We start from the raw sequence: 26,810 nt of genomic DNA on the forward strand, positions 1-26,810 counted from the left end.
GTGTGGAGCAGGGGCCCTGGGTGTGGAGCAGGGGGCCCTGGGTGTGGAGCAGGGGCCCTGGTGTGGAGCAGGGGGCCCTGGGTGTGGAGCAGGGGGCCCTGGGTGTGGAGCAGGGGGCCCTGGGTGTGGAGCAGGGGGCCCTGGGTGTGGATCAGGGGGCCCTGGGTGTGGAGCAGGGGGCCCTGGGTGTGGAGCAGGGGGCCCTGGGTGTGGAGCAGGGGGCCCTGGGTGTGGAGCAGGGGGCCCTGGGTGTGGAGCAGGGGGCCCTGGGTGTGGAGCAGGGGGCCCTGGGTGTGGAGCAGGGGGCCCTGGGTGTGGATCAGGTGCCCTGGGTGTGGAGCAGGGGGTGTGGAACCTAACAACTATTTATCCACTTACTCCATTCATGAGGTAGAGCAGCTCGGGACGAGACCAAAATCGATACTCGTGAGAGGAGCTTGGGTCGAGACATGTTTGTGTCGCAGAGCTCAGTTTAGCGAGAGTCTCGGCGGGGAGCAGACGCTGCGGTGCGCCGCTCCGGGGGCTTTGTTTACCACTCATGTGTCAACAATCACTCAACCTGTCCTTGTTTACGCGGTACTCGCGGAGTAGTGAAGTGTGGCGGCGCGCCGCGAGGAGTACCTCGCTGCGGGCCCTCGACGCAGGCGGGAGCCGCACTCGGCCCCTCAACACTCACCATGTTTAAGGGTCTCAAGAAGCGCTTCCACTCCTCTAGGTGAGTGGTGGCAGCCGGTGGGATGGCAGCGTGTGGCACCCTGGGGGATGGCAGCATGTGGCACCTGGGGGGATGGCAGCGTGTGGCACCCTGGGGGGAATGGCAGCGTGTGGCACCCGGGGGGATGGCAGCGTGTGGCACCCTGGGGGATGGCAGCGTGTGGCACCCTGGGGGATGGCAGCGTGTGGCACCCTGGGGGGAATGGCAGCGTGTGGCACCCTGGGGGATGGCAGCGTGTGGCACCCTGGGGGATGGCAGCATGTGGCACCCGGGGGGGATGGCAGCGACTGGCACCCGGTGGGATGGCAGCGTGTGGCACCCGGGGGATGGCAGCGTGTGGCACCCGGGGGGATGGCAGCGTGTGGCACCCGGGGGGATGGCAGCGTGTGGCACCCGGGGGATGGCAGCATGTGGCACCCGGGGGGGATGGCAGCGTGTGGCACCCGGGGGGATGGCAGCGTGTGGCACCCGGGGGGATGGCAGCGTGTGGCACCCGGGGGGATGGCAGCGTGTGGCACCCGGGGGGGATGGCACCCGGGGGGATGGCAGCGTGTGGCACCCAGGGGGATGACAGCGTGTGGCACCTTGGGGATGGCAGCATGTGGCACCCGGGGGATGGCAGCATGTGGCACCCGGGGGATGGCAGCATGTGGCACCCGGGGGGGATGGCAGCGTGTGGCACCCGGGGGATGGCAGCATGTGGCACCCGGGGGATGGCAGCATGTGGCACCCGGGGGGGATGGCAGCGTGTGGCACCCGGGGAGATGGCAGCATGTGGCACCGGGGGGGATGGCAGCGTGTGGCACCCGGGGAGATGGCAGCGTGTGGCACCCGGGGGGATGGCAGCGTGTGGCACCCGGGGGGATGGCAGCGTGTGGCACCCGGGGAGATGGCAGCGTGTGGCACCCGGTGGGATGGCAGCGTGTGGCACCCGGTGGGATGGCAGCGTGTGGCACCCGGGGAGATGGCAGCGTGTGGCATCCGGGGGGATGGCAGCATGTGGCACCCGGGGGGGTGGCAGCGTGTGGCACCCGGGGGGATGGCAGCGTGTGGCACCCGGGGAGATGGCAGCGTGTGGCACCCGGGGGGATGGCAGCGTGTGGCACCCGGGGGGATGGCAGCGTGTGGCACCCGGGGGGATGGCAGCGTGTGGCACCCGGGGGGATGGCAGCGTGTGGCACCCGGGGGGATGGCAGCGTGTGGCACCCGGGGGGATGGCAGCGTGTGGCACCCGGGGGGATGGCAGCGTGTGGCACCCGGGGGGATTGCAGCGTGTGGCACCCGGGGGGATGGCAGCGGCTGGCACCCTGGGGGGATGGCAGCGGCTGGCACCCTGAGGGATGGCAGCGGCTGGCACCCTGAGGGATGGCAGCGACTGGCACCCTGGGGGATGGCAGCGGCTGGCACCCTGGGGGGATGGCAGCGGCTGGCACCCTGAGGGATGGCAGCGGCTGGCACCCTGAGGGATGGCAGCGGCTGGCACCCTGGGGGGATGGCAACGACTGGCACCCTGAGGGATGGCAACGACTGGCACCCGCTGCCATCCTAGCACCTATACAGTCATTACACAGTTGTCTCGCTCTTCTAAACAATTGATTTCCCCTCCCAGCACAGTCTCTATATTACTGTGTATAGTCACCTAGTTGTGCTTGCCGGGGTTGAGCTCTGGCTCTCTGGTCCCGCCTCTCAACCGTCAATCAATCAACTGTTACTAATTACTAAGTCTTAATTATGTCGATGTTTGCAGGTGATGCGAAGCTAATGAGGGTGAGACGGATAAGGATTTTAAGATTCTCCAAGAGTCCCAAAGATGACTTAGCTGTTCCGAGAAATGGCTGCTAGAGTTCAATAACAGCAAGTGTAAGGTGATGGGAATGAGATCAAGAGACTGGAGAGGCTCAGATAAAAAGAATAACGCCAGCCGCATGCTTACGCTACGCCGGCACAAGTCAGAACATTCTTCAGGAAAATTAGCATGTATGATGGGAAAATTGGTCAGGAGTCAGTGTATTAGACCAGCAACGGTTAGAAAAGCGGGATCCAAGAGCTAGAGCTTGATCCTGCAGGCACAAATAGGTGACTACACACACACACACACACATGTACACCATGTGTGTGTGTGTGTGCATGTGTGTGTACATCTAGATGAGAGGAGGGACCAAAGAGCCAAAGCTCAACCCTCGCAAGCACAAATAGGTGAGTACAAATAGGTGACCACACACACACACACACACACACACACACACACACACACACACACACACACACACACACACACACACACACACACATACACACACACACACACACACACACTACGCCTCGTGGCTCAGTGTAAAGTCCTCAAAGGGTCATAGTCCTAAAGGCCCGGGTTCAATTCCCAAAGGCAGAAACAAATGGTCAGAGCTTCTTTCACCCGATGCCCCTGTTCACCTAGCAGTGAATAGGTACCTGGGAGTGAGACGGCTGCAGCGTGCGTGGGTGCACGTGCGTGTGCGAGCGTGGCCACAAAGACACTGAGGCCCGGGAAAGAGTAGGTTTACCAGGCGAGTATCGACGGGTGCTGTTGCCGGGTGGGGGGGCGGGGGTGTTGCCGGGTGGGGGGGAGGGGGTGTTGTCGGGGGGGGGGGGGGAGGGGGGTGCCGTGTTGCCGGGGGGCGGGCGGGGGAGCTGAGATTGGGCGCCCCCCTGTGTGGCCGCGCTCTCCGCCCCCACTCACTGGTGTATGTGTGGCGGCTTCTTGTCCCTGGCTGCTTGTAGAGTGGTCCCTGGCTCCTTGTAGAGTGGTCCCTGGCTCCTTGTAGAGTGGTCCCTGGCTCCTTGTAGAGTGGTCCCTGGCTCCTTGTAGAGTGGTCCCTGGCTCCTTGTAGAGTGGTCCCTGGCTCCTTGTAGAGTGGTCCCTGGCTCCTTGTAGAGTGGTCCCTGGCTCCTTGTAGAGTGGTCCCTGGCTCCTTGTAGAGTGGTCCCTGGCTCCTTGTAGAGTGGTCCCTGGCTCCTTGTAGAGTGGTCCTGGCTCCTTGTAGAGTGGTCCCTGGCTCCTTGTAGAGTGGTCCCTGGCTCCTTGTAGAGTGGTCCCTGGCTCCTTGTAGAGTGGTCCCTGGCTCCTTGTAGAGTGGTCCCTGGCTCCTTGTAGAGTGGTCCCTGGCTCCTTGTAGAGTGGTCCCTGGCTCCTTGTAGAGTGGTCCCTGACTTCTTGTAGAGTGGTCCCTGGCTCCTTGTAGAGTGGTCCCTGACTTCTTGTAGAGTGGTCCCTGGCTCCTTGTAGAGTGGTCCCTGGCTCCTTGTAGAGTGGTCCCTGGCTCCTTGTAGAGTGGTCCCTGGCTCCTTGTAGAGTGGTCCCTGGCTCCTTGTAGAGTGGTCCCTGGCTCCTTGTAGAGTGGTCCCTGGCTCCTTGTAGAGTGGTCCCTGACTTCTTGTAGAGTGGTCCCTGGCTCCTTGTAGAGTGGTCCCTGGCTCCTTGTAGAGTGGTCCCTGGCTCCTTGTAGAGTGGTCCCTGCATGGCTCCTTGTAGAGTGGTCCCTGGCTCCTTGTAGAGTGGTCCCTGGCTCCTTGTAGAGTGGTCCCTGGCTCCTTGTAGAGTGGTCCCTGGCTCCTTGTAGAGTGGTCCCTGGCTCCTTGTAGAGTGGTCCCTGGCTCCTTGTAGAGTGGTCCCTGGCTCCTTGTAGGGTGGTCCCTGGCTCCTTGTAGAGTGGTCCCTGGCTCCTTGTAGAGTGGTCCCTGGCTCCTTGTAGAGTGGTCCCTGGCTCCTTGTAGGGTGGTCCCTGGCTCCTTGTAGGGTGGTCCCTGGCTCCTTGTAGAGTGGTCCCTGGCTCCTTGTAGAGTGGTCCCTGGCTCCTTGTAGAGTGGTCCCTGGCTCCTTGTAGAGTGGTCCCTGGCTCCTTGTAGAGTGGTCCCTGGCTCCTTGTAGAGTGGTCCCTGGCTGCTTGTAGAGTGGTCCCTGGCTGCTTGTAGAGTGGTCCCTGGCTGCTTGTAGAGTGGTCCCTGGCTGCTTGTAGAGTGGTCCCTGGCTGCTTGTAGAGTGGTCCCTGGCTGCTTGTAGAGTGGTCCCTGGCTGCTTGTAGAGTGGTCCCTGGCTGCTTGTAGAGTGGTCCCTGGCTGCTTGTAGAGTGGTCCCTGGCTGCTTGTAGAGTGGTCCCTGGCTCCTTGTAGAGTGGTCCCTGGCTCCTTGTAGTGTGGAGGGCTTGTAAAGTAGTGTGGACGGCTTGTAAAGTAGTGTGGAGGGCTTGTAAAGTAGTGTGGACGGCTTGTAAAGTAGTGTGGAGGGCTTGTAAAGTAGTGTGGAGGGCTTGTAAAGTAGTGTGGACGGCTTGTAAAGTAGTGTGGAGGGCTTCCCCATACCCCCTTACTATTGGGGTATGGGGAAGAAACAGTGGACCGTTAGATATTCCATAATCGGAACTTTACCTGAATTTACCTGAGGGCCACTAACCCTAGTATCCTCGACAAGGACAGGAAGCCGGCGGCTTGTCGAAGGTCCCCCTATATGCCTTGATGATATTCTCCAGTTGTCCTTTAAAAGTTACCAGAGTTTTGTCATTTACGGCTGTGGCGGGTAGGCGGTTCCATGGGTAAACCCTGTGTGTGGAAAAGCATCTGGTGTTCTCAGTCCAAGATTGTGGCTTGTTGAGCTTGTAACTGCTGCTCCTTGTTAGTGTTACAAATGACCCTTTGAAGACATTCTCCGGGTCAACATTCAGCAAATTGTTCAGTATTCTATAAGTTTCAATGAGATCTCCCATCTCATGCCTGGTTAACAGTGTTGTTAGCCCTGTGGCCCTCAACCGTTACCTCTGGCATGATTTATGTTGTCTGGTTAACAGTGTTGTTAGCCCTGTGGCCCTCAGCCGTTACCTCTGGCATGATTTATGTTGTCTGGTTAACAGTGTTGTTAGCCCTGTGGCCCTCAACCGTTACCTCTGGCATGATTTATGTTGCCTGGTTGAAAGCGTTGTTAGCCCTGTGGCCCTCAACCGTTACCTCTGGCATGATTTATGTTGCCTGGTTAACAGTGTTGTTAGCTCTGTGGCTCTCAGCCGCTCCTGGTGCCACAGTTGACTTTCCTCTGGCATGATTTATGTTGCCTGGTTAACAGTGTTGTTAGCTCTGTGGCCCTCAGCCGCTCCTGGTGCCACAGTTGACTTACCTCTGGCATGATTTATGTTGCCTGGTTAACAGTGTTGTTAGCTCTGTGGCCCTCAGCCGCTCCTGGTGCCACAGTTGACTTTCCTCTGGCATGATTTATGTTGCCTGGTTAACAGTGTTGTTAGCTCTGTGGCCCTCAGTCGCTCCTGGTGCCACAGTTGACTTACCTCTGGCATGATTTATGTTGCCTGGTTAACAGTGTTGTTAGCTCTGTGGCCCTCAGCCGCTCCTGGTGCCACAGTTGACTTTCCTCTGGCATGATTTATGTTGCCTGGTTAACAGTGTTGTTAGTTCTGTGGCCCTCAGCCGCTCCTGGTGCCACAGTTGACTTACCTCTGGCAGGATTTATGTTGCCTGGTTAACAGTGTTGTTAGCTCTGTGGCCCTCAGCCGCTCCTGGTGCCACAGTTGACTTTCCTCTGGCATGATTTATGTTGCCTGGTTAACAGTGTTGTTAGCTCTGTGGCCCTCAGCCGCTCCTGGTGCCACAGTTGACTTACCTCTGGCATGATTTATGTTGCCTGGTTAACAGTGTTGTTAGCCCTGTGGCCCTCAGCCGCTCCTGGTGCCACAGTTGACTTACCTCTGGCATGATTTATGTTGCCTGGTTAACAGTGTTGTTAGCCCTGTGGCCCTCAGCCGCTCCTGGTGCCACAGTTGACTTTCCTCTGGCATGATTTATGTTGCCTGGTTAACAGTGTTGTTAGCTCTGTGGCCCTCAGCCGCTCCTGGTGCCACAGTTGACTTACCTCTGGCATGATTTATGTTGCCTGGTTAACAGTGTTGTTAGCCCTGTGGCCCTCAGCCGCTCCTGGTGCCACAGTGGACTTACCTCTGGCAGGATTTTGAGTGGCGCTGCCTAATAAACTCGCCCCTCGGGGCAAAATTAACAAAAAAATTACATTGGGTTATTTTTGTTCGTGCGCTACTGCCTGTTATGTAACATATATTGAGTGTTGGAGTTAGACTGCGAGGTCCTCATCTACATCAATGTTGTGTAATGTAATGTTATTAATGTGGTAGTTGTGGTGGTGGTTGTGATGCCCCACATGCAAGGTCTTCCATTTGTCAATATTAACAAGCGTTTGTCAGTCTTCTGACCATGTGTGGCGTTCTTGTAGATCTGTTTATAAGACTTCAATATCATTATCAGTCCCCACTTTACCATAAATCTTTGTTGTGTCGTCTGCAAATTTGATGATGTGGTTTGTGATATTCTCATGTACTCACCTAGTTGTGCTTGCGGGGGTTGAGCTCTGGCTCTTTGGTCCCACCTCTCAACCGTCAATCAACAGGTGTACAGATTCCTGAGCCTATCGGGCTCTATCATATCTACACTTGAAACTGTGTATGGAGTCAGCCTCCACCACATCACCCCCTAATGCATTCCATTTGTCAACCACTCTGACACTAAAAAAGTTCTTTCTAATATCTCTGTGGCTCATTTGGGCACTCAGTTTCCACCTGTGCCCCTAGTGCGTGTTCCCCTTGTGTTAAATAGACTGTCTTTATCTACCCTATCAATCCCCTTCAGAATCTTGAATGTGGTGATCATGTCCCCCCCTAACTCTTCTGTCTTCCAGCGAAGTGAGGTTCAATTCCCGCAGTCTCTCCTCGTAGCTCATACCTCTCAGCTCGGGTACTAGTCTGGTGGCAAACCTTTGAACCTTTTCCAGTTTAGTCTTATCCTTGACTAGATATGGACACCATGCTGGGGCTGCATACTCCAGGATTGGCCTGACATATGTGGTATACAAAGTTCTGAATGATTCTTTACACAAGTTTCTGAATGTATGTGACTGATGATTATGACACGAGGGTTGGTCCCAAGATGGCCGCCTGTGGTACACCACTTACCACATTCCTCCAGTCACATCCATTCTCACTTAGCACCACTCTTTGTTTTCTCTCTTATAACCATTCTAATATTCTTCCATTTATTCCATGTCGGATTTATTCCATCATTTAGGGAGCCGGTCGGCCGAGCGGACAGCACGCTGGACTTGTGATCCTGGGTTCGATCCCAGGCGCCGGCGAGAAAAAAACAATGGGCAGAGTTTCTTTCAACCTATGCCCCTGTTACCTAGCAGTAAAATAGGTACCTGGGAGTTAGTCAGCTGTCACGGGCTGCTTCCTGGGGGTGGAGGCCTGGTCGAGGACCGGGCCGCGGGGACACTATATAAAGCCCCGAAATCATCTCAAGATAACCTCAAGATGTCCATGTAATTTCCTTGTCAGTGTTTCCTGTGGGACCTTATCAAAAGCTTTAGCAAAATCCATGTGTATAATAAATCAAGCGGAAGTTCTTTGTCTGAGTAACTGGTTACCGTTTCCAAAAATGTGAGCAGGTTTGTAAGGCAGGATCTATATTTAGAGCAGGTTTGTAAGGCAGGATCTATATTTAGAGCAGGTTTGTAAGGCAGGATCTATATTTAGAGCAGGTTTGTAAGGCAGGATCTATATTTAGAGCAGGTTTGTAAGGCAGGATCTATATTTAGAGCAGGTTTGTAAGGCAGGATCTATATTTAGAGCAGGTTTGTAAGGCAGGATCTATATTTAACACACCAACGTTCTGTCGATTTTAGAAGATTGTTCAGTGAAAGATGGGGAGTGATTCCCGCCCTTAGGACTCTCTCCAGGAGCTTGCAGGTGTGTCGTGTCATGCTGATTCTCTGGTTATTCTCACCTGAACTCTTTCTCCCTTTTTTAAATTGGGTTGACATTTGTATGCTTTCAATCTAGGGGGACTTTTGTGAAAAGTGATTTCAGTGGTTATCTTGAGATGATGAGATCTTGAGATGATTTCGGGGCTTTAGAGTCCCCGCGGCCCGGTCCTCGACCAGGCCTCCACCCCCAGGAAGCAGCCCGTGACAGCTGACTAACACCCAGGTACCTATTTTACTGCTAGGTAACAGGGGGCATAGGGTGAAAGAAACTCTGCCCATTGTTTCTCGCCGGCGCCTGGGATCGAACCCAGGACCACAGGATCACAAGTCCAGTGTGGTGTCCGCTCGGCCGACCTGCTCCCGACCGGTGGTGGGTACAGTTCTTCTGCCAGTTCCTCTACGACTCTTTTACAATTCTTTTTGAATTGTATTCCATCTACAACTGCGGCTTTTGAGTCTTTTTAGTTTGTCATTGTTATTCCGGATTATTTCGCGTGTTATTTTTATATTCGTAAATCCATTCTCTTCTCCTTGAGACATTCGTGTTTACTAGTTGTGTTTTTGCGGGGGTTGAGCTTTGCTCTTTCGGCCCGCCTCTCAACTGTCAATCAACTGTTTACTAACTACTAACTTACTAACAACTTTTTTTTTTTTTTTTTTTTTTTTTTTTTTCCCACACCACCCACACACACACACACCCCAGGAAGCAGCCCGTGACAGCTGACTAACTCCCAGGTACCTATTTACTGCTAGGTAACAGGGGCACTTAGGGTGAAAGAAACTTTGCCCATTTGTTTCTGCCTCGTGCGGGAATCGAACCCGCGCCACAGAATTACGAGTCCTGCGCGCTATCCACCAGGCTACGAGGCCCCCCTCGTGTGGGTGATGGGATGTTATCTAACCTTTCTAGTGTGAACACTGACGTCAAATAGTCATTTAATGTGCAGGCGATGAGTCACAATAACGTGGCTGAAGTATGTTGACCAGACCACACACTAGAAGGTGAAGGGACGACGACGACGTTTCGGTCCGTCCTGGACCATTCTCAAGTCCATTGTGGATCAAGTCAAGTCGGTTCATTTAATGTGTTTGCTGCCCTCTTATCATCCATTATAAATTGGTCAGTCTCATCTTTAAGGGGTCCTTGTTTTGGTGGTATTTCATATATAGGCATAGAACGATTTGGGATCTGTGTTTATTTGGGGCAAGTTGTCATTCATAGTTTTTTTTTCTGATGTGATATCCTGGGTGGGTGAGTTTAGCGCCGTCTTGTATATCTTATAATCTATGATGTCCGTCGTGGGTTGAGATGTTCTCAAAAGGTTTATCTTGGTTATCAATGGTTGTCTTACTGCCCGAGTTATCCAGCTTGTTAACTTTCTTTTCTTTCTCCTTTTTTGGCCAGTATTTTTGGATGAGTTCCGTGATGACTCCTTCAAGTTTGGCCCATGATGATTCCTCGCTATGTTCACCTGTTAGGTGCCCCCAGGAGATGCTCTGACGGTCCTCCTTGATGGCTTGTGATGGAGCAGTGGAGCTCTGCTGCCAGCACCCTTCACCCTGGTCCTCCCCACCCTCACCCTGGTCCTCCCCACCCTCACCCTGGTCCTCCCCACCCTCACCCTGATCCTCCCCACCCTCACCCTGGTCCTCCTCACCCTCACCCTGATCCTCCCCACCCTCACCCTGGTCCTCCTCACCCTGGTCCTCCCCACCCTCACCCTGGTCCTCCCCACCCTCACCCTGGTCCTCCCCACCCTCACCCTGGTCCTCCCCACCCTCACCCTGGTCCTCCCCACCCTCACCCTGGTCCTCCCCACCCTCACCCTGGTCCTCCCCACCCTCACCCTGGTCCTCCCCACCCTCACCCTGGTCCTCCCCACCCTCACCCTTCACCCTGGTCCTCCCCATCCTCACCCTGGTCCTCCCCACCCTCACCCTGATCCTCCCCACCCTCACCCTGATCCTCCCCACCCTCACCCTGGTCCTCCCCACCCTCACCCTTCACCCTGGTCCTCCCCACCCTCACCCTGGTCCTCTCCACCCTCACCCTTCACCCTGGTCCTCCCCACCCTCACCCTGATCCTCCCCACCCTCACCCTGATCCTCCCCACCCTCACCCTGGTCCTCCCCACCCTCACCCTTCACCCTAGTCCTCCCCACCCTCACCCTGGTCCTCCCCACCCTCACCCTGGTCCTCCCCACCCTCACCCTTCACCCTGGTCCTCCCCACCCTCACCCTGGTCCTCCCCACCCTCACCCTGATCCTCCCCACCCTCACCCTGATCCTCCCCACCCTCACCCTGGTCCTCCCCACCCTCACCCTTCACCCTGGTCCTCCCCACCCTCACCCTGGTCCTCCCCACCCTCACCCTTCACCCTGGTCCTCCCCACCCTCACCCTGGTCCTCCCCACCCTCACCCTGATCCTCCCCACCCTCACCCTGATCCTCCCCACCCTCACCCTGGTCCTCCCCACCCTCACCCTTCACCCTGGTCCTCCCCACCCTCACCCTGGTCCTCCCCACCCTCACCCTGGTCCTCCCCACCCTCACCCTTCACCCTGGTCCTCCCCACCCTCACCCTGGTCCTCCCCACCCTCACCCTGGTCCTCCCCACCCTCACCCTGGTCCTCCCCACCCTCACCCTTCACCCTGGTCCTCCTCACCCTCACCCTTCACCCTGGTCCTCCCCACCCTCACCCTTCGCCCTGGTCCTCCTCACCCTTCACCCTGGTCCTCCCCACCCTCACCCTGGTCCTCCCCACCCTCACCCTGGTCCTCCCCACCCTCACCCTGGTCCTCCCCACCCTCACCCCTGGTCCTCCCCACCCTCACCCTGGTCCTCCCCACCCTCACCCTGGTCCTCCCCACCCTCACCCTGGTCCTCCCCACCCTCACCCTGGTCCTCCCCACCCTCACCCTGGTCCTCCCCACCCTCACCCTGGTCCTCCCCACCCTCACCCTGATCCTCCCCACCCTCACCCTGATCCTCCCCACCCTCACCCTGGTCCTCCCCACCCTCACCCTGGTCCTCCCCACCCTCACCCTGGTCCTCCCCACCCTCACCCTGATCCTCCCCACCCTCACCCTGGTCCTCCCCACCCTCACCCTGGTCCTCCCCACCCTCACCCTTCACCCTGGTCCTCCCCACCCTCACAATTCACCCTGGTCCTCCCCACCCTCACCCTTCACCCTGGTCCTCCCCACCCTCACCCTGATCCTCCCCACCCTCACCCTGGTCCTCACTGGTCCTCCCCACCCTCACCCTGATCTTCCCCACCCTCACCCTAATCTTCCCCACCCTCACCCTGGTCCTCACTGGTCCTCCCCACCCTCACCCTGATCCTCCCCACCCTCACCCTAATCTTCCCCACCCTCACCCTGATCTTCCCCACCCTCACCCTAATCCTCCCCACCCTCACCCTGATCCTCCCCACCCTCACCCTAATCCTCCCCACCCTCACCCTGATCTTCCCCACCCTCACCCTAATCTTCCCCACCCTCACCCTGGTCCTCACTGGTCCTCCCCACCCTCACCCTGATCCTCCCCACCCTCACCCTAATCCTCCCCACCCTCACCCTAATCCTCCCCACCCTCACCCTGATCCTCCCCACCCTCACCCTGATCCTCCCCACCCTCACCCTGATCCTCCCCACCCTCACCCTGATCCTCCCCACCCTCACCCTGATCTTCCCCACCCTCACCCTAATCTTCCCCACCCTCACCCTAATCTTCCCCACCCTCACCCTGATCCTCCCCACCCTCACCCTAATCCTCCCCACCCTCACCCTGGTCCTCCCCACCCTCACCCTAATCCTCCCCACCCTCACCCTGATCCTCCCCACCCTCACCCTGATCCTCCCCACCCTCACCCTGATCCTCCCCACCCTCACCCTGATCCTCCCCACCCTCACCCTAATCCTCCCCATCCTCACCCTGATCCTCCCCACCCTCACCCTGATCCTCCCCACCCTCACCCTAATCCTCCCCACCCTCACCCTGATCTTCCCCACCCTCACCCTAATCTTCCCCACCCTCACCCTGATCCTCCCCACCCTCACCCTGGTCCTCCCCACCCTCACCCTAATCCTCCCCACCCTCACCCTGATCCTCCCCATCCTCACCCTGATCCTCCCCTCCCTCACCCTGGTCCTCCCCACCCTCACCCTGGTCCTCCCCTCCCTCACCCTGGTCCTCCCCTCCCTCACCCTGGTCCTCCCCACCCTCACCCTGATCCTCCCCACCCTCACCCTGGTCCTCCCCACCCTCACCCTGGTCCTCCCCACCCTCACCCTGATCCTCCCCATCCTCACCCTGATCCTCCCCACCCTCACCCTGGTCCTCCCCACCCTCACCCTGGTCCTCCCCACCCTCACCCTGATCCTCCCCACCCTCACCCTGGTCCTCCCCACCCTCACCCTGATCCTCCCCACCCTCACCCTGGTCCTCCCCACCCTCACCCTGATCCTCCCCATCCTCACCCTGATCCTCCCCACCCTCACCCTGGTCCTCCCCACCCTCACCCTGGTCCTCCCCACCCTCACCCTGATCCTCCCCACCCTCACCCTGGTCCTCCCCACCCTCACCCTGATCCTCCCCATCCTCACCCTGATCCTCCCCACCCTCACCCTGGTCCTCCCCACCCTCACCCTGGTCCTCCCCACCCTCACCCTGATCCTCCCCACCCTCACCCTGGTCCTCCCCACCCTCACCCTGATCCTCCCCACCCTCACCCTGGTCCTCCCCACCCTCACCCTGATCCTCCCCATCCTCACCCTGATCCTCCCCACCCTCACCCTGGTCCTCCCCACCCTCACCCTGGTCCTCCCCACCCTCACCCTGATCCTCCCCACCCTCACCCTGGTCCTCCCCACCCTCACCCTGATCCTCCCCATCCTCACCCTGATCCTCCCCACCCTCACCCTGGTCCTCCCCACCCTCACCCTGGTCCTCCCCACCCTCACCCTGATCCTCCCCACCCTCACCCTGGTCCTCCCCACCCTCACCCTGATCCTCCCCACCTGGCCCCAAATGACTTTTACTCTGGGACCAAAACAAACATTAGGGTCCAAGTCTTTTCAGCAAAATAACATCTACACAATTCCTGGATAACTTGTAACATAGAATTGTCAGGCTCCTTGTTGCCATTTGCCAGCGTAATCAACGTTGCATCGTTAGTACAGGTAACTGATAACAACTGATAACTGATCACCTAAAATTAAAATGCATAAATCCATGAAATATCTCCTGGATTTTGATGGTAATCAAAATACTGTTATATCGGCGCCCACGTCAAGTTAGCAACCCGTCCTCATAATAAAATGTCACATATTTGACGTATATGTTATCTAGCTAAGGCCAGAAATTATGTACTAGAAAGTTATAGCGGCTCGCTATATTTACATAATGCCCCGTTTTCTGTAAGGTTAGCATATGGGTACTGAAGCCTAAATTAGGAGGACAGTGCTAATTGCAAGTATAAATCCACGAAACCTGTAGATCATCATGATACTGTTGTGATTGTTGACAGTGTGACGTCACATGATCACATTCTCTCTCTCTCCAGCCTGTGGGGTCAATAAGCACTTGTATCAGAAGGAACTTTTTGCAAGGAAAATTCGAGTCACTAATATTTGAATTACTTGTATACATCTATGAAACGTTATCAAACTATTGCGAGAATATATCACAGCCTACCTTAAATCAACTTATATTTCTATAGAGAACTGGGGCCAGATTCACGAAGCACTCACGCAAGCACTTACGAACCTGTACATCTTTTCTCAATCTTTGGCGGCTTTGTTTACAATTATTAAACAGTTAATGAGCTCGGAAGCACCAGGAGGCTGTTTATAACAATAACAACAGTTGATTGGCAAGTTTTCACGCTTGTAAACTGTTTAATAAATGTAAACAAAGCCGTCAAAGATTGAGGAAAGATGTACACGTTCGTAAGTGCTTGCGTAACTGCTTCGTGAATCTGGCCGCCCTGGTTCCTAAAGAGCCATGGTCGCTGGGGGGGAGGGGGGAGAATCTTTTTTGCAATATATAGAGGCCATAAGTTGAGGAAATGTACAGGTTATGGTACCAGAGGATACAAGGGGGGAGGGGGGAGTATATGGGACCATACCTTGAGGTGCTTCCGGGGCTTAGCGTGCCCGCGGCCCGGTCCTCGACCAGACCATTAATTAGGACGCTACAGGTACAAGGATCAGTGACCGTAAAGAGTGTGAAACCACCTCTATAGAGCAGTGAACAACCTCACTACAAGCAAGAGGCCTCACAGTTAACTACAGAGGCTGCTAATGGGCCTCTATACATGTAAGACTTGACTGTAATCATAGGCTGCTGGTGTAAGATATCTTACAAGGTGCCAAGATATCTGAAGTAATCAGCTACCCGCGCATGTATATACATTTATCAATGTAGCCATGAATGCAAACATTAAACATGGCCGTCTATAAATTGTGTGTTATCTTCTTATCTTGAGATGATTTCGGGGCTTTAGTGTCCCCGCGGCCCGGTCCTCGACCTGGCCTCCACCCCCAGGAAGCAGCCCGTAACAGCTAACACCCAGGTACTTATTTTACTGCTAGGTAACAGGGGCATAGGGTGAAAGAAACTCTGCCCATTGTTTCTCGCCGGCGCCTGGGATCGAACCCAGGACCACATGATCACAAGTCCAGCGTGCTGTCCGCTCGGCCGACCGGCTCCCAATGTTCCCAATGCTACCTAACCCAGTGTTCCTGCTATAGAAATATATATAGATAATGGATGCCTCTGGCAAAGACAGCGGGCGGCGGTAGCCTCGTGTTCCCGCCAACCGTCCCAATGTTATTCAAATTTATAATTCTCTCTCTCCTACATTGATAGATTAGTTTATTATGTCGTCTACTGTATTTCAACATTTAACACTAATCTCCAGTCATAACTTTGTCGTCAAATGTACACGGACCAGGATATATTTATTTATTTATTTATTTATTTATATATATATATATATATATATATATATATACAAGAAGGTACATTGGGTTAGTGAGAATACATTGGATAGTACAGTATTTACACTCTTGTAAAGCCACTAGTACGCGCAGCGTTTCGGGCAGGTCCTTAATCTAGCAGATAATTTTAAGTAGGTAAATTCAATCAGAATTGATAAATGATAAAGATTACAAGAGAAAAATGCTCGAAATGAAAAATGAAAAATATATAATGCTCGTGACTGTTATTTATACATTTTTAAAGGAAGTTCTCACATTATTAATGCAGCCGATACACACACTTATTGGCCGCTGGTAGCTGAGTGGACAGTGTGCGGGACTAGTAATCCTGTGGCCCGGGGTTCGATTCCCGGCGTGGAACAATAGGTAGTTTTTTTTCACCCTGATGTTCCTGTTCACCTAGCAGTAAATAGGTACCTGGGAGTTAGACAGCTGTTACGGGCTGCTTCCTGGGTGTGTGTGTGTGAAAAAAGAAATTGTAGTTAGTAACAGTTGATTGAGTGACAGTTGAGAGGCGGGCTGTAAGTGCAGAGCTCAACCCCCGCAAGCACAACTGGGTGAATACAACTGGGTGAATACAACTGGGTGAATACAATTGGGTGAATACAACTGGGTGAATACAGCGCCTGGGGCGTACTGGCAACTGTCAACAGTGGGAGAGTACCACCCACGTCAACAGTGAAACGGGGTACACTGTACACAGTACTGAGAGTACAGGCAGTACACCAGTACTGAGAGTACAGGCAGTACACCAGTACTGAGAGTACAGGCAGTACACCAGTACTGAGAGTACAGGCAGTACACCAGTACTGAGAGTACAGGCAGTACCCAGTACTGAGAGTACAGGCAGTACACCAGTACTGAGAGTACAGGCAGTACCCAGTACTGAGAGTACAGGCAGTACACCAGTACTGAGAGTACAGGCAGTACACCAGTACTGAGAGTACAGGCAGTACACCAGTACTGAGAGGACAGGCAGTACCCAGTACTGAGAGTACAGGCAGTACCCAGTACTGAGAGTACAGGCAGTACACAGTACTGAGAGTACAGGCAGTACACCAGTACTGAGAGTACAGGCAGTACACCAGTACTGAGAGTACAGGCAGTACACCAGTACTGAGAGTACAGGCAGTACACCAGTACTGAGAGTACAGGCAGTACACCAGTACTGAGAGTACAGGCAGTACACCAGTACTGAGAGGACAGGCAGTACCCAGTACTGAGAGTACAGGCAGTACATCAGTACTGAGAGTACAGGCAGTACCCAGTACTGAGAGTACAGGCAGTACCCAGTACTGAGAGTACAGGCAGTACCCAGTACTGAGAGTACAGGCAGTACACCAGTACTGAGAGTACAGGCAGTACACCAGTACTGAGAGGACAGGCAGTACACCAGTACTGAGAGTACAGGCAGTACACCAGTACTGAGAGTACAGGCAGTACACCAGTACTGAGAGGACAGGCAGTACACCAGTACTGAGAGTACAGGCAGTACACCAGTACTGAGAGTACAGGCAGTACACCAGTACTGAGAGTACAGGCAGTACACCAGTACTGAGAGTACAGGCAGTACACCAGTACTGAGAGTACAGGCAGTACACCAGTACTGAGAGTACAGGCAGTACACCAGTACTGAGAGTACAGGCAGTACACCAGTACTGAGAGGACAGGCAGTACACCAGTACTGAGAGTACAGGCAGTACACCAGTACTGAGAGTACAGGCAGTACACCAGTACTGAGAGTACAGGCAGTACACCAGTACTGAGAGGACAGGTACCCAGTACCCAGTACTTAACATTCACTTCACACACACACACAGTAGACGTGAACACTGAAACAATCAAGCGTTCTTGAGGTCGAAAACTCTTAAAGAACTCAGTAAAACAGCGCCTTACGCAGCTCTACTTTACTGGTCCTTATATTTCACCGGTTACGGCGTGCCACCGGTTGCGTAAGTCTCCGGAGGGCAGCTTGGGTGCGTATATACCAGGGGGCAGAGTGGTGGCAGGAACTGTTTAGTATTCACAAAGTGTGGAGTGCGTATAGGCTTGGACGGCCCCGGCCTGCCAGGCGTAGGGCGGCTGGCGGGACGGTTTAGGCGGGAACCTTCCTTAGTCGTGTCTTATTGATTCATGGCAGGCCTGGCCCCTGTGCCAGTGGTGGGACCCGGGGCCAGTGGTGATCCCCGGCGCCTGTACCAGTGGTGGCCCCCCGGGGCCTGTACCAGTGGGGACCCCTGGCCCCTGTACCAGTAGTGGCCCTTGGGCCCTGTGGTGGCCCCCGGGGCCTGTACCAGTGGGGACCCCTGGCCCCTGTACCAGTGGTGGGCCCCGGGGCCAGTGGTGGCCCCCAGCCCCTGTACCAGTGGTGGCCCCCGGGGCCTGTACCAGTGGTGGCCCCCGGGGCCTGTACCAGTGGTGGCCCCCGGGGCCTGTACCAGTGGTGGCCCCTGGCCCCTGTACCAGTGGTGGCCCCTGGGGCCTGTACCAGTGGTGGCCCTCGGGGCCTGTACCAGTGGTGGGCCCCGGGCCCTGTGCCAGTGGTGGGCCCCGGGCCCTGTGCCAGTGGTTGTAACACCGTAAAGGTGTTTTGTTTAGTTTTATTTAATACATACATAGAGATACACGAGTCAGAGACAAGGATCTGAGAGGCACCAGTTTGTCGGCCTGAAACTCACACCTCTAAGTGTTAATGACCACCAAGTGACCTGAGGTCAGCCATGAGAATTTCACCTTGCTTCCGCTAATCTGATAATTGTAGCCGGGTAGGTCCGTCAAACATGCCGACGTTTAGGTGTGGCTTGGTATAGTGCCTGAGGCTATCTACTTGTGGGCGGAGTTAGCTACTAGGTTCCCCAATATATACCGAGGGAGCATAGGAAGAGAGAAGCAATAGACCAGCCAGCAGAGCAGAGGAGAGGCTAATGACCCTAACTAATGACTAATACTAATGATAATAACTAATAAGAACTAATGACCCTCCTCGCTCCTCCCACCTCTCTACCTCTCTCACCCCAAACCCTCACTAATTACTTCATTATTCATCTCTTCACTTTCGTTTCTCTTATACGTTTGTGGCAGTGAAGTGTATTCTAGAGTTCTCTCTAGAGTTTCGGGTAGCTGATCAAGTGACGGCGCCTTGTAGTCTTAGCACCTAGGTAGTCAAATACTAGTAGTCAAATACTAGGTAGTCTCCGTGGTGTAGTGGTAAGACACTCGCCTGGCGTTCCGCGAGCGCTATGTCATGGGTTCGTATCCTGGCCGGGGAGGATTTACTGGGCGCAATTCCTTAACTGTAGCCTCTGTTTAACGCAACAGTAAAATGTGTACTTGGATGAAAAAACGATTCTTCGCGGCAGGGATCGTATTCCAGGGACCATAGGATTAAGGACTTGCCCGAAACGCTACGCGTACTAGTGGCTGTACATGAATGTAACAACTCTTGTATATATCTCAAAAAAAAAAAAAAAAAAACCTAGGTTACAAGGTGTTGAACGAGAGAGGTTGCCTTAGGAACTCTGGAGGGTGCTCTAGAATAGTTAGCTAACTGGGGACGGGATAACGGACTAGAGAGAGCTGTTTCCCCCGGCCTCGTTAGTTAACTGGGGGGTGGAATAATGGACAACAGAGATCCATTTCCCCTACCCCCCGTTACCATGTTTTTTTTTTTTTTTTTTTTTTTTTTTTATATTATTTTCTACCACAGACGTGGCCACACATTTACAATGCTAACCAGCATATATACATTTTCTTCTGTCCTCCATGGACAGGGTTAGAGAAGTGTTAAACATATAGTTCAAGGGTTTATTGAACACTCAACCACAGAAGGTGATTCGGTGCTTTTAAAATGCTAAGCTAACCTACATACGTAAATACAAAGATACACAGATTTACGTATGTCCTACATAAAGTGTTTGATGTGTCTTTTACATAGTGTCATTAATGTACATTCACAAAGGTGAAATGTAATTCTGATCAGCTTCCATATATGCTTTATACCCATACATATACATACACACACACACATATACATACATATATACACACACACATGCATTCACATACATCTGTCTCATTTACTCTGACAGGGTGACGTAGCTGATAAAGAAACTAGTGTGCAATTAAGCACTTAATCACTGAAGGTGATGAAGGTGCTTTTACAAGCTCAGGTTATATAGTTACATCATATACATACTATATGAGTACTGGAACACTTGATGATATATTGGACTTGTATCCAAAATTGACCATGTAATGTATCAATCATACAATGTATGTATGTTACCATGGTGGCAGCGGTGGGATAAGGGAAATGGCTCTCTAAACTCACACCTCTCAGATCCTTGTCTCTGACTCATGTATCTCTATGTATGTATTAAATAAAACTAAACAAAACACCTTTACGGTGTTACATGGTGGCCCCCGGGGCGTGTACCAGTGGTGGCCCCTGGGCCCTGTACCAGTTGTGGCCACGGCCCGTGTACCAGTTTCTGGTGGAGGGGGGGGGGAAAGGTTAGCCTATTAGGAGAGGGTAGATTTGTACAGGGAAATTTAGTTTAGGTATAACTTGACTATGTGTAGTTAGTCATGTTCTCTGGTGAACACCAGAGTGTTCTCAGCGCTCAGTGTAAGACAGGGATATGATGGACCTGTGCAGGCGATGAGTCACAATAACGTGGCTAAAGTGTGTTGACCAGACCACACACTAGAAGGTGAAGGGACGACGACGTTTCGGTCCGTCCTGGACCATTCTCAAGTCCATTGTGAAGCGTCGTCGTCCCTTCACTTTCTAGTGTGTGGTTTGGTCAACATGATGGACCTGTCATCATCATCCTCTGGCATCATTACTATCCAATGATCTCTTGTGTATTACTCTCGTGTTAATTGTCGTTATAGCTCGTCCTCCAAAGAAAGACCCAAAAGTGATTCCATCCACCCGCCAACCCCCCTCAGCTGTTTATGAATGAAAAGCGGTTTACACACGACTCACAACTGCTGACGTTCGAACACTTCCGGAACAAGTGCTTCACTGACGACTGGTGTTCGAGCCACAACGCTGTAAATGCTTCACCCACGTACTACAAATACAAATAATCGCCAACAGAACCTAAACACCTAACCTAACCTATGTCTATATATACACAATATACTAATACATTATAATATTAATTTATATTTGAGAAAATTCCTGTTTTGAATGAACATCATGTAATAATTGATGAATGCATCTGTGGGGTCGACCACTGAATGGAATGGACTTGAGTCGAGGACGGCCTGCAGTCTTACAGGCCAGGGGCCAGATTCACGAAGCAATTACGCAAGCACTTACGAACCTGAACATCTTTTTCAATCTTTGGCGGCTTTGTTTACAATTATTAAACAGTTAATGAGCTCCGAAGCACCAGGAGGCTGTTTATAACAATAACAACAGTTGATTGGCAAGTTTTCATGCTTGTAAACTGTTTAATAAATGTAACCAAAGCCGCCAAAGATTGAGGTAAGTTATACATGTTCGTAAGTGCTTGCGTAACTGCTTCGTGAATCTGGCCCCTGGCTTTCGAAAAGGAAAGGGAACTATGAGGAGAATGCACCAAGCCATCACGACTATATAGCACTGGGAAGGGGTCAGGATAAGGATTTGGGATGGGACGGAGGGAAAGGAATGGTGCCCCAACCACTTGTGGACGGTCGGGGGATTGAACGCCGACCTGCATGACGCGAAACCGTCGCTCTACCGTCCAGCGACTTGCGTTAATGTGAATAATACAGTTGTCACGGTCAACCAATTAACAATATGACACAGGCTCCAAGCATTGGGTAGTAAATGAGAACATGGTCTTAAACATGGTCCTAAACAGGTTTGGCAGCTTCTTAGACCAAGCTAAGGACAAGAGACACAAGAGATCCTTGAGTAACGCGATCTGGCTCCTCGTAGCTCCAACACCAGCCTGGTGCACGGATCACTCGTGCAACTTGCTCAGGAGCCGGTCGGCCGAGCGGACAGCACGCTGGACGCGTGATCCTGTGGTCCCGGGTTCGATCCCGGGCGCCGGCGAGAAACAATGGGCAGAGTTTCTTTCACTCTATGCCCCCTGTTACCTAGCAGTAAAATAGGTACCTGGGTGTTAGTCAGCTGTCACGGGCTGCTTCCTGGGGGATGGAGGCCTGGTCGAGGACCGGGCCGCGGGACACTAAAAGCCCCGAAATCATTTCAAGATAACCTCAAGATAGATGCTATCCTAGTGAACACCGCCAATTATATTTGCAAAGTATTAACAGTAGCAAAACCCGTTATCTATGATAGCAACTTTATGCATCACAGTAATTATCAGGATAACATCCTCGACACCTTAAAGATATCACACGAAGACATTCGCGTTCACGCACAGCTTGGTGTATCACGGAGCTGTACACCCCTCTACCTGCCTTGTTGGCTTCTCGTCTCAAATCGGGGGCTCCAGGTTCGATTCCTGGACGGGGCAGAAATGGTTGGTCACGTTTCCTTTCACCTATTGCTTCTCTTCACCTAGAATTAAATAGGCACCCGGGAGTTAGAAAGCTGTTGTGGGTTGCATCCTGGAGGGGGGGGGGGGGTCAGTAGTGAGACCTCCATACACGTTTAAACCTTTGTAGTTCTGTACACCAGTTGATTGACGGTTGAGAGGCGGGACCAAAGAGCCAGAGCTCAACCCTCGCAAACACAACTAGGTGAGTACACACACACACATACCACATATGTTAGTGAGTGTGTGTATATATATATATATATATATATATATATATATATATATATATATATATATATATATATATATATATATATAGCAAGACCCAAAGTTCACAGTTAACCTGAGTTAATCTCTAATGTACTACAACCATCCAATTACCCACTACATAAGCCAATCACCCACAACCACTAGCCAATCACCCACAACCACTAGCCAATCACCCACAACCACTAGCCAATCACCCACTACATAAGCCAATCACCCACAACAACTAGCCAATCACCCACTACATAAGCCAATTACCCACAACCACTAGCCAATCACCCACAACCACTAGCCAATCACCCACTACATAAGCCAATCACCCACAACAACTAGCCAATCACCCACTACATAAGCCAATCACCCACAACCACTAGCCAATCACCCACAACCACTAGCCAATTACCCACTACATAAGCCAATCACCCACAACAACTAGCCAATCACCCACTACATAAGCCAATCATCCACAACCACTAGCCAATCACCCACTACCACAAACCAATCACCCACAACAACTAGCCAATCACCCACAACAACTAGCCAATCACCCACTACATAAGCCAATCACCCACAACCACTAGCCAATCACCCACAACAACTAGCCAATCACCCACTACATAAGCCAATCACCCACAACCACTAGCCAATCACCCACTACCACAAACCAATCACCCACAACAACTAGCCAATCACCCACAACAACTAGCCAATCACCCACAACAACTAGCCAATCACCCACTACCACAAGCCAATCACCCACAACCACTAGCCAATCACCCACTACCACAAACCAATCACCCACAACAACTGGCCAATCACCCACAACAACTAGCCAATCACCCACAACAACTAGCCAATCACCCACTACCACAAGCCAATCACCCTCAAGAAAATAGTTTTTTTTTTTTTTTTTGAGATATATACAAGAGTTGTTACATGGTTGTAGAGCCACTAGTACGCGTAGCGTTTCGGGCAAGTCCTTAATCCTATGGTCCCTGGAATACGATCCCCGCCGCGAAGAATCGTTGTTACAACCAAGTACACATTTTACTGTTGCGTTAAACAGAGGCTACAGTTAAGGAATTGCGCCCAGTAAATCCTCCCCGGCCAGGATACGAACCCATGACAAAGCGCTCACGGAACGCCAGGCGAGTGTCTTACCACTACACCACGGAGACTGTCATTGGGAGTTGACAAGTTGAGATATGATGCAGTACAATGCTTGAGCCTCTGTGACAAGTCCAACCACTCACTAATTAGGTTAAGTACCGTTGGGTCTGGCAGTTAGTGGCCGGGTGACCCCCATGGTCATTAGACCACCTCGTCTCGGTAAGGGTGACTGCCTCAACCACACCATTAGCGGTCGCAACGAGGTGTCATCACACTTTCAATTGTAGAAAATAACTGGTTCAATCCATTAGCAAAAACGTCTTGGGCAGCGTAAACCCATCCTGTGGGCGGTGGTGGACCCCCATACCCATCCTGTGGGCGGTAGTGGGCCCCATACCCAACCTGTGGGTGGTGGTGGACCCCCATACCCATCCTGTGGGCGGTGGTGGGCCCCATACCCATCCTGTGGGTGGTGGTGGGCCCCATACCCATCCTGTGGGTGGTGGTGGGCCCCATACCCATCCTGTGGGCGGTGGTGGACCCCATACCCATCCTGTGGGCGGTGGTGGACCCCCATACCCATCCTGTGGGCGGTGGTGGGCCCCATACCCAACCTGTGGGTGATGGTGGACCCCCATACCCATCCTGTGGGCGGTGGTGGGCCCCATACCCATCCTGTGGGCGGTGGTGGGCCCCATACCCAACCTGTGGGTGGTGGTGGACCCCCATACCCATCCTGTGGGCGGTGGTGGGCCCCATACCCATCCTGTAGGCGGTGGTGGGCCCCATACCCATCCTGTGGGTGGTGGTGGGCCCCATACCCATCCTGTGGGCGGTGGTGGTGGACCCCATACCCATCCTGTGGGCGGTGGTGGACCCCATACCCATCCTGTAGGCGGTGGTGGGCCCCATACCCATCCTGTGGGCGGTGGTGGGCCCCATACCCAACCTGTGGGTGGTGGTGGACCCCCATACCCATCCTGTGGGCGGTGGTGGGCCCCATACCCATCCTGTAGGCGGTGGTGGGCCCCATACCCATCCTGTGGGTGGTGGTGGGCCCCATACCCATCCTGTGGGCGGTGGTGGTGGACCCCATACCCATCCTGTGGGCGGTGGTGGACCCCATACCCATCCTGTAGGCGGTGGTGGGCCCCATACCCATCCTGTGGGTGGTGGTGGGCCCCATACCCATCCTGTGGGCGGTGGTGGACCCCCCATACCCATCCTGTGGGTGGTGGTGGGCCCCATACCCATCCTGTAGGCGGTGGTGGGAGACCATACCCATCCTGTGGGCGGTGGTGGGCCCCATATCCATCCTGTGGACGGTGGTGGACCCCCATACTCATCCTGTGGGCGGTGGTGGGCCCCCATACCCAACCTGTAGGCCCCCATACCCATCCTGTGGGCGGTGGTGGACCCCATACCCATCCTGTGGGCGGTAGTGGGCCCCATACCCATCCTGTGGGCGGTGGTGGACCCCATACCCATCCTGTGGGCGGTGGTGGGCCCCATACCCATCCTGTGGGTGGTGGTGGTGGACCCCATACCCATCCTGTGGGTGGCGGTGGGCCCCATACACATCCTGTGGGTGGCGGTGGACCCCATACCCATCCTGTGGGTGGCGGTGGACCCCCATACCTATCCCGTGGGTGGCGGTGGACCCCATATCCATCCCGTGGGCGGTGATGGACCCCATACCTATCCCGTGGGTGGCGGTGGACCCCATACCCATCCCGTGGGCGGTGGTGGAACCCATACCAATCCCGTGGGTGGTGGTGGACCCCATACCCATCCTGTGGGTGGCGGTGGACCCCATACCTATCCCGTGGGTGGCGGTGGACCCCATACCTATCCCGTGGGTGGTGGTGGACCCCATACCAATCCCATGGATGGTGGTGGACCCCATACCCATCCTGTGGGTGGCGGTGGACCCCATACCTATCCCGTGGGTGGCGGTGGACCCCATACCCATCCCGTGGGTGGCGGTGGACCCCATACCCATCCTGCGGGCGGTGGTGGGCCCCATATCCATCCTGTGGACGGTGGTGGACCCCCATACCCATCCTGTAGGCCCCCATACTCATCCTGTGGGCGGTGGTGGGCCCCCATACCCATCCTGTAGGCCCCCATACCCATCCTGTGGGCGGTGGTGGACCCCATACCCATCCTGTGGGTGGCGGTGGACCCCATACCCATCCCGTGGGCGGTGGTGGACCCCATACCCATCCCGTGGGCGGTGGTGGACCCCATACCCATCCCGTGGGCGGTGGTGGACCCCCATACCAATCCCGTGGGCGGTGGTGGGTCCCATACCCATCCCGTGGGTGGCGGTGGACCCCATACCCATCCTGCGGGCGGTGGTGGGCCCCATATCCATCCTGTGGACGGTGGTGGACCCCCATACCCATCCTGTAGGCCCCCATACTCATCCTGTGGGCGGTGGTGGGCCCCCATACCCATCCTGTAGGCCCCCATACCCATCCTGTGGGCGGTGGTGGACCCCATACCCATCCTGTGGGTGGCGGTGGACCCCATACCCATCCGATGGGCGGTGGTGGACCCCATACCCATCCGGTGGGCGGTGGTGGACCCCATACCCATCCCGTGGGCGGTGGTGGACCCCATACCCATCCCGTGGGCGGTGGTGGACCCCATACCCATCCCGTGGGCGGTGGTGGACCCCCATACCAATCCCGTGGGCGGTGGTGGGTCCCATACCCATCCCGTGGGCGGTGGTGGACCCCATACCCATCCCGTGGGCGGTGGTGGACCCCATACCCATCCCGTGGGCGGTGGTGGACCCCCATACCAATCCCGTGGGCGGTGGTGGGTCCCATACCCATCCCGTGGGCGGTGGTGGGTCCCATACCCATCCCGTGGGCGGTGGTGGACCCCCATACCAATCCCGTGGGCGGTGGTGGGTCCCATACCCATCCCGTGGGCGGTGGTGGGTCCCATACCCATCCCGTGGGCGGTGGTGGACCCCCATACCAATCCCGTGGGCGGTGGTGGGTCCCATACCCATCCCGTGGGCGGTGGTGGGTCCCATACCCATCCCGTGGGCGGTGGTGGGTCCCATACCCATCCCGTGGGCGGTGGTGGACCCCCATACCAATCCCGTGGGCGGTGGTGGGTCCCATACCCATCCCGTGGGCGGTGGTGGGTCCCATACCCATCCCGTGGGCGGTGGTGGGTCCCATACCCATGCTGTGGGCGGTGGTGGACCCCCATACCAATCCCGTGGGCGGTGGTGGGTCCCATACCCATCCCGTGGGCGGTGGTGGGTCCCATACCCATCCCGTGGGCGGTGGTGGACCCCATACCCATCCCGTGGGCGGTGGTGGACCCCATACCCATCCCGTGGGCGGTGGTGGACCCCATACCCATCCCGTGGGCGGT

At 54.7% G+C, this 26,810-nt stretch overlaps 1 protein-coding gene across 1 annotated transcript in view; it reads left to right on the top strand.

Moving 5' to 3' along the window:
- Positions 1-482: 482 nt before the first annotated feature.
- The window catches only part of LOC123760856 (serine-rich adhesin for platelets), a 312,965-nt gene continuing 286,637 nt past the window's right edge, over positions 483-26,810 (top strand). Inside the window, 1 exon segment of the mRNA XM_069329888.1 lies at positions 483-715. Coding sequence (XP_069185989.1) covers positions 678-715 — 38 coding nt within the window. The 5' untranslated portion in view covers positions 483-677.

The sequence above is a fragment of the Procambarus clarkii genome, chromosome 3 (genome assembly GCF_040958095.1).
Source record: "Procambarus clarkii isolate CNS0578487 chromosome 3, FALCON_Pclarkii_2.0, whole genome shotgun sequence".
Classification (NCBI taxonomy): domain Eukaryota; kingdom Metazoa; phylum Arthropoda; class Malacostraca; order Decapoda; family Cambaridae; genus Procambarus; species Procambarus clarkii.